The sequence below is a fragment of the Plectropomus leopardus genome, chromosome 5, assembly GCF_008729295.1.
Source record: "Plectropomus leopardus isolate mb chromosome 5, YSFRI_Pleo_2.0, whole genome shotgun sequence".
In the NCBI taxonomy this organism is placed as follows: Eukaryota; Metazoa; Chordata; class Actinopteri; order Perciformes; family Serranidae; genus Plectropomus; species Plectropomus leopardus.
Genome location: NC_056467.1, coordinates 23,023,411 through 23,039,312, shown reverse-complemented (window position 1 = coordinate 23,039,312; position 15,902 = coordinate 23,023,411). Strand labels below are relative to the sequence as shown.

The 15,902-nt window shown below is 41.1% G+C and overlaps 1 protein-coding gene across 1 annotated transcript in view; it reads left to right on the top strand.

Annotated features, from left to right (window-relative positions):
* The window catches only part of dph1 (diphthamide biosynthesis 1), a 66,727-nt gene extending 51,856 nt beyond the window's left edge, over window positions 1–14,871 (top strand). Inside the window, 4 exon segments of the mRNA XM_042487279.1 lie at window positions 10,191–10,206; window positions 10,208–10,270; window positions 14,192–14,326; window positions 14,705–14,871. Coding sequence (XP_042343213.1) covers window positions 10,191–10,206; window positions 10,208–10,270; window positions 14,192–14,326; window positions 14,705–14,785 — 295 coding nt within the window. The 3' untranslated portion in view covers window positions 14,786–14,871.
* The last annotated feature ends 1,031 nt before the right edge of the window (window positions 14,872–15,902 follow it).

The following is a 15,902-nucleotide window of genomic DNA, read 5'->3' as shown; positions in this document are numbered from 1 at the left end:
CACCTGATGATACTTTTTAGCCATACCAAAATCAGTTCCTTCCTCCATATTCAATATAAGTACATTCAATATATCGCCCACCCCTTACGTGTTCTTATCTTTTCCCTGATAACTTGAAAGAACCAGACATTCTAGAGGCTTTTATCCGGAGCCATCCACAGAGGTCACTTACTCTCTGAAATCAACGGATGAGAGTGTCAAAATGTAGCAAAACTTTTATTTTAACAGAGTCAGTGGTGCGTTCAACATCCTGTTGTGTTTTGCAGGTGCACTGTCTTTTAATATGTTGTGATCGCAACAATTATGGCAAATTCAGCCAATCCATATGCATATTGAAACTTTACCACAAATGGAACTATTTAAAATGGGTAAAATCTCATTTCATTGTAGAGATGTGTGCAGCGTATTGATTTACTCACTCCTCATTGCCGTGTGACATTGTTGGTACCATTGAATGGCTTGTTTTTGGTTGCCACTGTATTAGCTTGTGCTAATTGGGCAGAAAGAACAGAAAGAGAGCAGCTCACAGGAATAATCACTCAGTGCTGCTTTGAATGGCAGCAATAGCTTATTGTCGGCAGATCCCTCCAGTCACAAATAGATTGTACTCAGTGGGAAGCACTGAGTGGTCATAATTAAGGCTCACAACTGTTTTTGCAATTTTCATGTACACCCTGCATTTTCATTGCAAAAGGCTTTTTTAGAAACGCTGCCTTGAACCCAGACATTTTAGGCCACAACAATCCCAGAAAAAGCCTGCAAAATCCTGGAGGGACTGCGCAACGCATAAATCATTGGAGGCTAAAATTCTTTCTTACACAGTGAAAATAGTTGCCATTTCATTTTTGTAACTGCCAAAATTCGAAAAGCTTCTCAAACTGTGTAATTGGTCGTTTTTCCTTGTCCTTGTCATGTAACCTACAAGTTTGAATTTTTTTCATTCTGCAGATCGCTGAAACACTTCTTCCTTTGGCTCATTGTTTTCCTCATTTACAAACTCTTAATGAGTCTCTCTGTCATAAAGAATGGCTAATTTATCTTTTACATCGTGGACCTCCGCAGAGCTATTATGATCAATAGCAAGTCGTCACCTAAAAGTTGCAATCAACAACATTTGAAATGTATTCTGTAAGCATCATTGCACACATAACTGAGGAGTCAGCATAATTTGTACCATAACAAGGAGCTGACAAACAAAAGTCTAGAGTGTATAGCCTCATAAACAAAATTGGCATTCATGTCTTGGTGAGACTCCATCGTTTTGCCTTCGTAGCAAAACAAAAAATACAGCGTTATGAACTTGGATGCTTAATACAATTTCCTCAGCTTTGGCACATGAGGTATAGGAATAGTAATTTTATTTTTGAATGTCTATTTAAGTTCTTACTTTTCAATCTGTGCTTTTGTATAGACTGTAATAAAAATTAGAAAAATATATTAACCTTCCCCTTCCTTTTTTTAACCTGCAGGCTCCAAATTCTGTTTCAACTCAAAAAAATCTTACCATGAGTCTAAAAATATGCTTCATTCTTGAACCCAAGGAAACTGTGAAGCCATCACACATAATAACACATAGTCATGCCCATACACACTATGAAATGATTACATTATTGATGCAGTTGTGTAATAATCAGAGAGGCAGGTTATGACCTAGGCCATGCTACTTATAGCTCTTAACATCGTCTTCTAAAATAAACTCCTCAAGTTTCTCCAATGAAATATCAAGAGCTCAGGCTTCAAGGTAAAGCTTCTCCAATTTATCTGACTTCCAACCAGAAGAGCAGAGGTGAACCTGGACGAGGAGTTACTGAGACACTGATGTCCAACAGCTCCAATAACACTCAGGCAGGCACACACATACACACACACACACTCCTCACACTCCCTCAGATTGGCCTCTCACTGTGGAGTAATGAGAAGTGTGATGTGTGAGGGAGGAGTGGGTGAGAGAAGGACAGAAGGTCTGAGAGAGATTGAGAGTGAGTTGGAGAGAGAGATGCAGAGGTAGTTGAGGGGGCCGTGTGTTTGCGAGCCATCACAGTAAAAGCAGTTTTTTTCTTTGTTTTTTTGGCTCTCCTCTTCAGACTGACGTATGACGATGAGTGCAACTCCGAAATTATGTAAGTCAGGCACGATTCGCCCAACCAAAACAAACCCTCATTACGAACAAAAAGCTTCTCAACAAGGTCTGTTTCAAGAGGCATTTATGGTATTGATGTCAAGAAAACAAAAGTGTTTGAATACAAAATTAAGGCCAATTTTGTGTGTCCTCTATATCAGATAGGAATATATACTTTTATACCCAGTTGCCAGTTTAGTTTGTACTCCTAGCTAAGTGCATGTAATAAATCATGTATAGTTCTAGATGTTTTTAATATTTAATTTACCTTTATTCTTACAAATGAGGAGGACAAAATATTAACACCACAGCCTCCAAAAAATCAAAGTTTAATATACACCTTAACAACAGTTTCAACAGAAACTGAACAGTCAAACCTTCATGAAGGTAGTATTTACTGGAGGTGTATATACATAACAATGCAATGCAACAATAATTTTGTCTTTGTACTGTTGAAGATTAGGGCTGAGTAACATATGGGAATTTTCAGTACTGGTGCTAACACACCTTCTGAATTTCCATCACTCTCCTAAAACTCTCTCACTTTTGCTATGTTGAGACTGCAAGCCTTAGTGCTCAATACAGATGTATTAATCATATCATTTTTTCTGTTTGGACGTTATTTTTTAAAAGTGGCCAAAATGAGATTTCAGTGTGAATTGAACATGCCAATACAGACATCACACAGAGCTTGCTTTCATACGGATGTATAAATTGAAGCTGCTGAAGTAAGAGCTTATGGTTTCAGTTATAAGTTGATGTGCTTTGGGAGCTAGTAAATTTGTGAGCAAATGTTAACAAGCAGAAAGAGAGACAAATTTTTAATTTTAGCTTTTTGTGGAGCAATGGCTACTACTTCTTTATTTGTTGTGTTTGGATGTGGAGTCAGAACCAGGAGTGTTAGGATCCTGACATGAATGGCTTCCCTGAAACAATTTCTTCCAAAATTCACAGTGTCCTTTGCTAATTGTAACTACATTTATCAGTGTGTCTTCACAAGACTCATGCATTGAGATACTCAGTTCAGGTGGCCCACCTGTGAGTGTTGCAAGAGTCCCATGAATTCCAATAGAACTGTTCAAACTGAGGTTGCATTATAAGGTTTCTGACATGTACTGTATGTCATTTAAGACCACATATGGAAGGCTATGTTCACAGTACAGGTCTTAATGCTTAAGTCCAAATATTCCCCCAGTTCATATCTTTCTGCCCAGACTGTTCACATTCTTATTTGATAAATCAGATCTGTGTCACATGAGAGCAACAACAATCTGAGTTTGTAATGTGAACGTAGCCAAAGTAACTAAAATCAGAATTGAAAAGATCAGATTCCATGTGATTTGTGCTATTCCCACTGTTACTAAACAACAGATTTGAGTCACAAAAGATTAAGTATTTGGCAACTTCTGCTTGCAGTCTGAACATAGCTGTTTGGTTTTTTACATGTTTTTATACAAAACCCTTTTTTAAGCAATTTAAGGAAAATTCCTTAAATGCATTTGAAAACTAAACAGTTATCCAAGGTCTTTGTCCAAAAAAGTAGTCCTAAACTTTATTACGCTCTCATTAAATCCAAAACGTTTCATCAAAGAATAGAAGAACAAGAATCTAAGGAAACTTTTGATGCCTGAGTTTGATACTTGCCAGGTTTTGATACTTGATGCTACAGACAAATTTCCATCGCTACAAAAATACAGTCAAGTTTAATTTTCAGCTCTGTTGGAGACCATGTATTCATCATAGTGAAGTCAATGTAAAAGAAAACAGCTGTTTGTGACGTCAGTAACCATATGTGTTTATTCTGAGCGTGCTTGGACAACTTAGAGTGGATCTCCTCTGTTAATAATATTCTGGCATTTCTTTATTTATCAACTACACCTTTTTGTTTTGTTTTTTCCCCCTCACAGCTCAGAATAGTTTGTAAGAACACAGGCATCCTACGCAAGGCTACAATAGACATTAAAAACCACCAGGTGTGTGAAGCTGAGTTGATTCCGGCTGGGTTGGAGGAGGAATAGGAGGAAAAAGAGAATGAGTGATTGAGAGATAGACAGTGGGATGGTAGAGGACGCATTAGTGCTCAGCACCAGCCGACACAGCACACTGTACAGAGCCCACCCCCAGGCTTTCTCTGTCATTAGACACACACATACTCACTAATATAAACAGAGAGACACCATTAGCATATGCTCTTAAGTGTGTAATTAGGCTGTCCCCAAGCAGGTTTTAAACCATTGTAAAGATATCTGTACACCCCACACACTTATCTCAACTAGACCTCAAATGCCACCCTGTGCATTGCAGTCTTTTATCTTTCTGTTTGAATTTTAATTTTTTTCCTCCATTGAAATGGAATTGTTTGAACTAATTCAATTAAGTTTACCATTAGAGGTGGGCATTTTACATTTTCCCACAGTGCTGAAAGGTTAATTGTTCTTGCTTTTGGTGGGTCAAGAAGACTGTGACTGTAATTGAAGCAAAGCCATGCAGGTGGAGGCCTCCCTAACAGTGTCAGGGAGTAATGGGCCACAGCAGGTAATGCAGCGTGGCCAGGGCTGGAGCTCACATTGCATAGGAGTACTAAATGTCATGCAGCCTTACCTTTAAATATCACAACACTGACTCCGCCAGTCCTGCATCCCGCTCCTCTAATCCTTGCGTGTCTCGTAGTGTTAAAGGGTTTACTTTCTACTTAAAGATCCAGTGTGTAGGATTTTGAGAGATGTATTGGCAAAACAACACATAATATAATAGGTTGTTCATTTGCTTTTCTATGGTTTCCAAAACATCGTGAAATGGTGTGCAGCAACTGTGAGGTACATTTTCTCACGTGTTGTGGCTGTGTCGGAGGTGTACCCAGTCAGCAGTAACATGTATATAAACCACAATCTGATAGATCTTTACTGACTGTACATACAGTTTTTTGTTTTTATTTCACATTTGCTTTGTCAATGTAAACATGTTTACATGCCATTTAAGCAGCTTTCAATGGAACTGAATTAAACCCCGACGTATTAACAGACAGTGCACCTGCAAAACACAACAGGATGTTGAACGCACCACTGACTCTGTTAAAATAAAAGTATTGCTACATTTTGACACTCTCATCCGTTGATTTCAGAGAGTAAGTGACCTCTGTGGATGGCTCCGGATAAAAGCCTTCTAGAATGTCTGGTTCTTTCAAGTTATCAGGGAAAAGATAAGAACACGTAAGGGGTGGGCAATATATTGAATATACTTATATTGAATCAGTGTTTCCTCTAGGATTTTTTTCAGCAGCGGGGGCAGGCTCTCCGGGGAGCCGTGGCGGCGTAAACAAATGACGCTTTTTAAAGGCTGAATGTAAAAATAAAAAATAATAACAAAAATTCAACAATAAAATAATAAAAACAATAAATAATAATTTCTTGATGAGGCTGTAATCAGTGGCAAAGTTTGCACCCAGGCTCAGAACAATGGATTTTTCTTGGTTTTTTGTAGAACAGCTCTAAGGCTCTGTTGTACAGAAATTCCCCAAGAGGTGGCCCGTTGATGCTCAGCAGCATACATGCTGCAAGGTGATCCCCCTGCAGCCTGTTTCTCAAGTCAGTCTTCACCTACAAATAGAAACAATAATTTATTTTTTTTTTTTTTTTTTTTTTCAACCCATTTAGGGTCCCAGCCTGATAGCCTGTGTTTCCCTTTATGTTTTTCTCCTCTACTCTCATCTCTCTCTCCTGCACCATCACTTTGCTGTCCTGCTCCTTCACTCGGCACTCCCCCCTCCTGTACTCTGCTCTCCTTCACTTTGTTGCACTGCTCCTCCCTGTCTGTTACTTGTCTTATACGATTACATAAAACATTAACGTCAGATAATTTACACTCACGTCACATTTGATTACAAGTGTGAACATAATTTTTTACCTAACCATCATAATTTGAGTCAGTAAAAAGGCTAATGATACCTGACTAGCGCCATCCTCATCAGGTGTCTTTCTCTTCTTTGAAAAATATTTGAACAAGCTCATCTGAAAATGCAGTCAGCAGTTACATCATGGCGTGTATATCGCTTAATGCTATCAATTAGTTTACTCACATTAGCGACACTGAGTTGAGTTGGCACCGGGCCCAATTAACTTAAGCTACGTAACCTTAGCTGGCCATCAATATTTTGCGAATGTTTATTTAACTAATAAAATCTATTATAAGTTTTCTTAAGCTAATAAGTACCTTTTCTCCGGTAAGTTGCACGCTGTTTTCAAGCCGACACTCCTCTGACTCTCCGACCTGATGCCTGGATGCGAGTAGCTAATTAACGTCGGCACCAATTAGTTCAGTTGGGGGGTGGGAGGGGGCGGTGGTATCTACCCCAAAGAGTAGATACGGAGCAAGATAGTTATCTGCCTCAGCACTCGCGACACCCAACGCAGTGCAGGACTGTGCTGTGATGCGGCGGTGGTGTATTTGCAATTTAAAAAAAAAAAAAACGACATTTGAAGGAGCGACGGGTAGGATTTAGGAGTGGCGGGCCGCCACTCCTAAATGAGTGTAGAGGAAACACTGTGAATATACTTGAGCTATTGCAGTTTGTTCAATGTGCAAAACATAAAAAATAAAAAATAAATAAATTAAAATGGCTATACTGCTAACATTGACTATAAAATGTCACATGGTTTTTATAAGCTACCAGCATTTCAATTCTCTCGCTCTCCTCTACGGCTCTCTGCCTCTCACAGACACACAAATACACACACACACACACACACACATAGAGCAGGGCTTTTGCAGAGCTCCAGACTATGACTATTCAAGTCACATTTTGTGACCATGGAGCACCACTGCAATGTGCAAATATCATTCATATGTGAACTGGAGAACTGTTAGTTTGTTTCCAGCTGACAGAGAATTAATCATCAAGTTAAACGGTGCTGCAGTAACAATATAACTTAATGAGTGTTAGTGGGGGTAGTGTGAGCAGGTGAGGCTTGTGTTTGTATCTGCAGAGCTCAGATGGCAACTAATTAGTCACATTTTGCGACCACAGAGCAGCAGTGCGACTTGTAAATCTTTTCAGTATATGAACTGGAGAGCTCTTAGTTTGTTGCCTGCTCACAGCAAATGAATCACATTTAAAGGCACCATGCCATCTCTTTAACTTTCTCCTAACACTAACATGCATCTGTTGACTGGAAGCTTCAAGTTCACAGCAAAACCAAACCATCAACGCTTCCGGGCCGGGACGAGCTGGGTCCTTCAAAATAAAAGCACCACTGGTCCTGCTCTAATTTTTATTTATTTATAACAATACTTTATTTAACTTCCTTATAACTGTATTTTATTAAATATTATAACAGTAGTGTATTCATCTTAATTATAAGACAGTGGCTACTTTATTTAACTTTATTGTAACTGCAGTTCATTCAATAACTTTGTATTTTAGTAGTTAACATTAGTGTAAAGGACATTTAAAAATATCAAGGTATATGTCATGTACCGTGATATAGCCTTAAAATATCGCATTATTTTAAAGCCACATTACCCTTTCCTAGCACACACTAGCAGGTGCTTGGCTAGCGACCCATTTCCAACGAGCCAAACAACGTTGGAAAAACACTGTTTCTTAATGTGAAACTGCTTTATATAGTGTTTTTACTGGTTTAAATCATCTAATCCCTCTGTTTTGCAGAGGAGACCACTGTGGGTCACTCTGCAATCCTCATCACTAGATGCCACTAAATCCCCCTCAATATTACACGCTGCTCCTTTAAGCAAACAGATCCTGTAGAGAGAGACTGAAGAAACAAGGTTCCTACCAAAGTCATATTCATACATTCTTTATGTCAGTTAATCTTTTTTTTGGGAATAAGTTGTGAAACAAGGTTTCACTGCCGGAGACAAAAGCCCAGACTTTTCCTTTGTCTCTGCACCTCCTTCTCTCTTTCTTTCCACCAGCTCTCGCTTTGTTCTGCTGCACCCCATGATGTGGGATCTCTACTGTGCTGGCTAGATTTAAGGCCAAATAAACGCTGGAAATACAATTTCGGCTGCATTCTGGGGGGCAATACCTGACACTGTGCATTTTACTGAACTGCATCATTCAGTCAGCCACTGTGCTAATATTAGAAAAGTCCCCCTCTGGGTCCATGTGCCAATCAGCTATCTGCTTCTTAGGAGGGATCATCTTTGCCTTTACCCTCTGACATTACCCATTGGTTTGCATGCTCCTGATTTGAAGCCTCACGATTTGCATTTTGTCCATTGCCATCTTGCTTTTTGAAGCCATGACAGTGACCATTTTTGGGCAAGAGGATGACGATAACTCTAACACTAGCTGCTATCACATGGGGGTCTGTAGGGATTGACTCACTCTTGGAGCCAGCCTCTAGTGGCCATAGAAGGAACTGCAGTTTGTGTCACTTCTACGTTGGCCATATTTTTTAGCCCTTGAGTTTGCTTTCTTTTCTGCTCATTCTACAAACAGAGACATCATTTACAAATAAATACAGCAGATATACATGTCCACTCACACATACATGTGCACACACAAATGCAAACTGACTCTCCATATAATTTGTTACTTTTCCTGCACGTATGTGCAGATTCGATACACGACCATTGTTTGGCTACGTAAAGGGCTCTGGTTATAAGAAGCAGCTGATGGGACTTAAAGGTCATATTTCAGATTCCACATCTCCATCTCAACTCGGCAAAATTTAAGTCTGGGGAGATTGGTGCTTGCTGCAGATATCTCTGAGTCAGCTGGCTCTCAAATTAGGAGGATGAATACAAATTCACACTTTAGGGGGAGATATTTTTTTAAAGTGTTATTTGAAAATGAGAAAATGCCATGCGTTTGCCCGGGGGGGTGGAATATTTCTGTGACAGAAAGCAGAGGGGAGCGACAGTCAACGGTGCAATCAGTTCTGCATTTGTGAAGTTGTGTGAAAGTTGGAAAATGAAGAATAGACAGATGGAGATTTTGACGCAGACGCGCACGCATGAAAGTATTCAAGCTATTATGGCAAAAGTTTTTTCTTCTCTTAAGTGTTTTCTGTCTATGCTGCTATGCTCACCCATACGGCTTAAATCTCAAACAGGTGTATTCCTTTTGACATTTGCCTAGATCTTAAGGTTATCTCTAGGGCCGCTGTATGCACTGCAGCTTAATTCATATTTGTCAATATTTCTGATGGAGCTCCATCATTAGGATTAAGGACAAGGGATAGTCTGCTCCCTCAGTGGAGATGGTGCTTTGGATAGCATTGATCTGTGAAAGCTAACCCCCGTCGCCCTGGCCGCTTCTCTCTGTCTCCATCTTCCTATTGTTCATTTTTCCCTCTAGCTGTTTACATCCATGGCCTCCTCATCCCTCTCTCATGCGCGTTTTCCAGAGTAAACACTTTTCTCCCTGCCAATCTCCTCCTCTCTTCTGCCTCTGTTCTCTTTTCTCACCCCCCTCCCTCTGTTTTAGTCTTCATTGCTCTCTCTCCCTATCGCTGTATATCTGTGTCCTTCTCTCTCTATTTTTTTTTTACTCACCCCCCTCCGCATCTCTCTCATACACAGTCCCTCCACCCCCTCCACCACCCTGTCTGCCAGCTATGTAGGCTACCTCCGTGGAGAGACCGGGCTGGTGCGGCTTTTTTATTCACACTCACCTAACCTCTCCCTCTTTTCTTTCACTACATTTCTCCTCTTTTCACCTCTGCTCACTTTCTCTCCGTGTTTTTCTGTTTATGCCTCCCGCAACCAGTCTACCCCCTCCTCCTCCCTCTACCCCCCACCCCTCTCTCTTTTCAGCCTCCCTCTTTCACCGCCTGGCTATTGCATTCAGACTGTGTAGCGTGGCTGTCTTTAGAGCTTTTGCAAATCAGGACAGATCTCTCCAACAGATGCTGGAGATCAGGTGGAGGGAGGCTCCCAGCACAACCCCATTGCATCACATATCCACATGCAGCATGCAGTCGCAGATGTGCCTTGCCTGTCTAATAGGATCTCGCCCTCTCTGACTGCTTCTTTTTTTACACACATTTGCACTCAGTCACGGAGGCACATCTGAACACAGATTTTGTACCTTCTCTCTCCTCTACAGGTGGATCCAGATCGCTTTGTCCACGCCTTTCAATCGATTGGGGCACAGCCTTCTCTAAGCCCCTGCTGTCTCCATACGAGGTAAACACACACCTTATAGTCTCTCAGCAAGATCACAGCTGTCACTCACTTATCAGAGGGGCTCATGCATCACACACACACCTTTCTGTTACTACACAGACACCTTGACAGATGTCCTGCTGAAGCCTTCATCAAAGGACACAAGATAAGGGAGCGGCTACAATGTTAAGTACAGGATTGTGAATTTATATAGGGCTCATCAAGGCCTGCTTGTGCTGGAGATGAGGAATCACACCTTCTTTCTCGCTCTCTATCTCTGCTGTAAAACACACCAGTACACATAAAACAGAATGAGCAGAAGACTAGCCCCCCCTACTGGCCACAAGACCACACAGCCCCCCTCTAATGTGTTAATTCAGAGCTGTCTTGTTTTTCTAAAGGGAGAGAGATAGATCGGACAGCAACCCATAAAGATCCATTTCAAAGCAAGCGTTTGTTTGTGTGCCGCTGCAGCTGGTGTAGCTACTTTGTGATGGGTTTGGCAGTTATGTGCCATTATGTGACTTGGCTGGTTTGTTGTCGGCTATTAATTCATTCAGTGATTTTCCTCAAAGATATGCCACTGATGTGAGTCCTCGTGAAATGACTGTGAGGGGGAATTGCTGTCTTGAATATTGGGGTTGTGATTTCAAATGGTTTGCTGTTTTTTTTGCCCCCCTCCGACGAAACATCCCTGTGCTCCTCCTTCACGTGCATTTCAGAATGAGACCATTAAGAATAATGATAGCATTCACCTTAGAAGAAAAAGTGATGATTGTTTTGTTTCTGACTGAGGTCTATAATGGTGCATGCAAAGTCTGAAACTCGCCCCGCTGTAATGAGGAAACTGGCAATCCGTTTTCTTAAGCCCTATATTTGTGAGAGCTCACTTTGCTCTCTCCCTGCAAGCTATTTGGGAACAATGTCTGTGCATTTAAATAATTTGCCAGTGCACTTGTGTCTATATGTGTGCTCATGTGCGGTCGTGATAAGTCTTAATTCACCCCCCTCCCCCCCATCTCATACCTATGAGTGTTATATGTCTCAGTGCTCAATGCTTTTTACTGTGGCATTTACAATGAAGACGAGGAGGAATGAGATGGGAGGGTGGAGTGAGCAAGGAGAGGGGTGGAGAGTGGGGGGGCCAGCAGCATTTATTTTCAGTGCGTCTCATGTTATATTTATAGTCAATAAGACACACTTGGCTCTCCTGTCAGAGCAGGGATTAGCAAGAGGAGCTAGCTTGCACAGAGAGAGGCAGTTGTGTGGTGTGAGAGGGGAGAGGGGAGAGGAGGAGAGCAGCGGGTAACAGCTAAAGGAATGAGAGGCGTCTGAATAAGGGCAGAGGAGAGAAGAAGAGGAAGAAGGTTTAGGGAAAGACAAAAATAATACAATGAATTTATCCCAGTATATAGTTTGTTTGTTTGCTTGTTTAGGGGGAAACACTGGGGTATTAAAGTGAGTCGCATATTGTATTTTAAACAGCTGGATCTGCAAGAAGAAAGTATTGTTATTATTTTGTTATACCTGAAAGACACATGCATAGAAATCAGATATATGCAACATTTGTGGGTATGGGTTTGTAAGGTTTTATTGATATCTGTGACATTTTATTTCTTCTTATTGGTCTGATTCCTTATTGATTCCTTAATCAATCATTGTACCTCTGGGGACATTTTGGTCCCCAGATTTAGCTGCAGAGTGAGCGCTTCTTGCATTCACGCTGCTCTCTAGTACAGGCAGCTGCGAACCCAGAGCCAGAGTGAGTCTGGCTGAGATGGAGGTAGCTGCCCAGAGAAAAAGAGGCTTTGCCCGGTCAGGCTTCGAGATAATGTGATCTTCTCAAAGCAATTTAATATGATACAGTGTCTGGTTTTTGTGATATGTAATGTTGCGCATTCTGTTTCTTTAGGTAGCCTACATTATCTCAGAGGGCTTACTTGGTTTGTCTACTATATTACATGGACGTCAATGTCACCCTGAACGCAGGACACTGAATACCATTCAAATTCTTAGAGACTGTATGGGAAAAAATGAACGAAAAGTATTGGCCTTGAACAGCCAAATCTGATGCAACTCACATTATTCTGAGTTGGACACTGCCATAATATTAACCATGGTAACAGACGTGCTGCTCGATTAGGAAGCAGTGGCACTTGTTTTGCATATAGTGCATCCAATGCATGGCCTATTGCTAGTGTTTCCACCATTACTTGAAAACATTTCATGGACATAACTGCAGCACTATTGTCATCTTTCTCTATGAAATGAAGTCACGCTTTGGACCATTTCTTCCTCTCTGACATGACTCCTTGCTGTTACTTGTCCTTGCTGTAATTTCTTGCTCAGATGCGTGCAATTGTCATCATTGTTTTGCAATGCCTCAGTGTCTGAAAAAACGGCAAGCTGACATCAATAAGAACTAATAACCTTGTAGCCATATGATTTCAATAGATAGGCCAATTTGGTATTGGTTCTCAACTGGGACTAGTTCTGAATTTCCCATTTTAATACATTTGAACTTTTAAATAAACATATAGTGTTAATATGAAAGCATAGTATCTGTTTTACACTTGTTTAACATGAAAAATACAAAGAATAACCTCCATTTAGGGATTAATCGATAATTGATTGGACGGCTGTTTAGTGTGTGATTTAACATGTGAAATTTAATCAATCAAATAATGATCTAATTTTGAAATATAAAAAATGAGTAATCGTTTCAGTGGTTAACATATGCAAGAAAAGGGTGCAATATAACTATTTAACGACAAAGGAGCCACCTTGGGGTCTGAAAGAAGAGCACAGCAGCAGCAATTGGAAAATGAAGCAGGCAAAGCAAAGTATTATTCACTGATAGCCAATGCCTTTCATATGTTAAGGTCTCTACAACTTAATGTTTTTTGTGCAGTGCGGTCAAAGAATATGCAATTTTGTTGTGGGCTTTGTTTGTGTAAAACAAACACATTTGGTATTGTTTGGTATAAAGTTTTTCTTTGTTTTTTATCAATCAATTTATAATTTATGTTACCATTGATAGATTTTGGAAAGTGCTTCCGATTTGCAGCCCTCCCTCCTTTAACAGTTTCTGGTGCTTGTTTAGAGCAAGAAAAATAATTTCTCTCTTTCAACTGCTATTGCTTATATTTATTCAACACGTGTGTTGATTTCCTATTTCTATTTAAAGATGCAGCCAGTATGTAAGTGAACACTACCTCGCCATTGTTGGCACTCCCCATCCTAACAAAACAAACAACAGTGGCTACACACAAGCTGTGAAACTGTGATGAGCTATTTGCCAGTAGAATTGAGATTTCATCACTTTCAAGCTGCATTTTTTTCCATGTTTCCTTTGAACTCAACCATCTAATGCATCAAATGCATTGTTTTCACACCATATTTCCATACATCATCAAAATTATCCCTTAACTGGAATAAGCTGGAATGAGGCTTCTGCATCCAACTCGTTTGAAAATTGAATGAGGAGTCAGATTAATTAATAAATGAACAATCAAACGATTTGTTCTTTGATTCAGCAACGCTTGTTTATTCATCTGTTCAGTCATTCAGCTGCTCCTTTCATTCACAATCAATATTCACAGGCACTTGTCTTCCATATGGAGCAGTCTGTACTTATGTCACTGCACTGTCATGTCTGTGCTGTTGCTCTCCTCCAGCAGCTGTTGTGTCATGCAGTGCAGCTGCATAGGGATAACATGACAACTCTGCCTGTTATCCGTGCTTAATATTACGACACCTGTCTTCTCTATTGCGTCTTCTCATCACTTTTACCTGCAGCTGCTTTGCCCAAAAACTGCAAATACAGTCCTGTGGAAGAAACAGCAGCATCATGTACCGCCATTCATGTGTTGCACTTTCAGGTTTTCGAGCTTCTTGTTCGTTCTTGGATTATTTGCGATTATCCAATTCAATGTCTCTCAGGCAGCTGTGGCTCTACAGGAGGCTACCTGGAAGGAAGCCTACCCCATGGACTTCTACTCCAATCAGAGTCTGGGGCCGTGGGCACCGAACCACCCTGACAACCAAGCTGTGCGGCCCACACGCAGACAGAATCAGGTGAGATGAGATGGGAGATAAAAGAATGAGTGACGGAGAGGAAAGGGGAGGGCGGAGAGGAGTCGCTGAGGAGTGAAACCACACTGTGTTCAGCATGAGTTTGACAACTTTTATCAATGTGTCACCACACTGACACCCAGTGGCACAATGACAACAGGACATGTATCTGCATGTCGCTCTTTAAGGCGCGGTTTTGACCTTGACCTTGATGTGCAGCTTCTCATGTATTTAAAAAATCAAAAAGACAGATATGTTGTAAATTGCTGCAATGTAAATACACCCTGAAGAAGCCATGTTGCCCCATATTACCACTAATCTGTCTGAGGTAGGTGCTGTCACTGTTCCAAGTGTTAATGCTATCCCACTGCCTGCCTGCAGAAACAAGGCTTGGAGCCAGTATGTCCTACCAAACGGTGTGGGCAGAACCAGTGCGCCCCCTGTGGCTCCCAAGGAGAATGACACATGGTGTCCAGCTCTGTCTTTGACTCGTCTCGTGCCTGCCAGTGCTTCTGCCTCTGCTAATGGCTGGAGGGAGGTCAGATCAGAAGAGGAGAGTGGGTATTTGTCCAGACAGTCTATCAGTGAGCCAGAGGAGCCCTCAGCCGCTCCTCAAATGGATTACCAGCCATAAATAATCCCTCATTTTACAGCACAGCAGATCAAACCGTTGCTCTAATTCACGTTTTTTCTGCCTCTCTGTAACACACACACTGGCTTTTGTGAGTGAAGCGTGAGATAACCTTGAGCACGCTGTATGGAATTAAAGTGTTAATGTGGGTGGATTTATTGTAATTCAATCCACTTGTCCTTTGATAAAGCACTATATGTTGCTGGACACTTCAAATGAGTTTCTCTTCACGCTATATTTCTAAGAGACATTGTATGGAGCACTTTATTTCAATGTACAGTATATGGCTTTTCACATAACCTGTGACTTGTGACATAACCTTGTGTCTTGTTCTTGCTTTTTTTTTTTTTAAACTCAAACTCTGAATCAATAAATCAGAAATACAACTTCTGTTGTTGTATGAGTGTTGCTGATAAACACAGAGCTGAAGCAATGGGTCTGTTTTTTAAGTCCTCAGCCTTCAAAAACAGTATGAATTCCTAGATGCGTGCAGTACTAGTCACGACTGCTTTCCATCCTCATTATTTATTGATGGAGGAGTCTGTCAATAAATAAATAAATAAATAAATAAAAACCCTCTATTGCTGTTTGGCTGCCACTGCAGAAGCTGATTGACAGCCGTGCGCCGTGGCTCCAGCTGATCCCAAGAACTTGTGAATCTTCCCCAGATTGCAGCGCAGCACCTCAGGTTGGTATGATCTTCTGCGAGTTTTATTTGCCTACAACTAGGCTCCTCTTAGACAGACCCCCCCCCCCCCCTTCTACTTTCCACCATCTCCTTGGTAACAGAGGCTGGTGTGATGCAGCCCGTCCTGCCAGATGTCTTTCTCATGATGTGTCTCACGTGTCCCACTAGTGGCTGTTATTTTGAAGAGCTCGGTACCTGCTACAGTGTGTGTGATGCGGTCAAGAATAAATTATTAGGCAGCAGAGCTCTCAGGCAGCTGA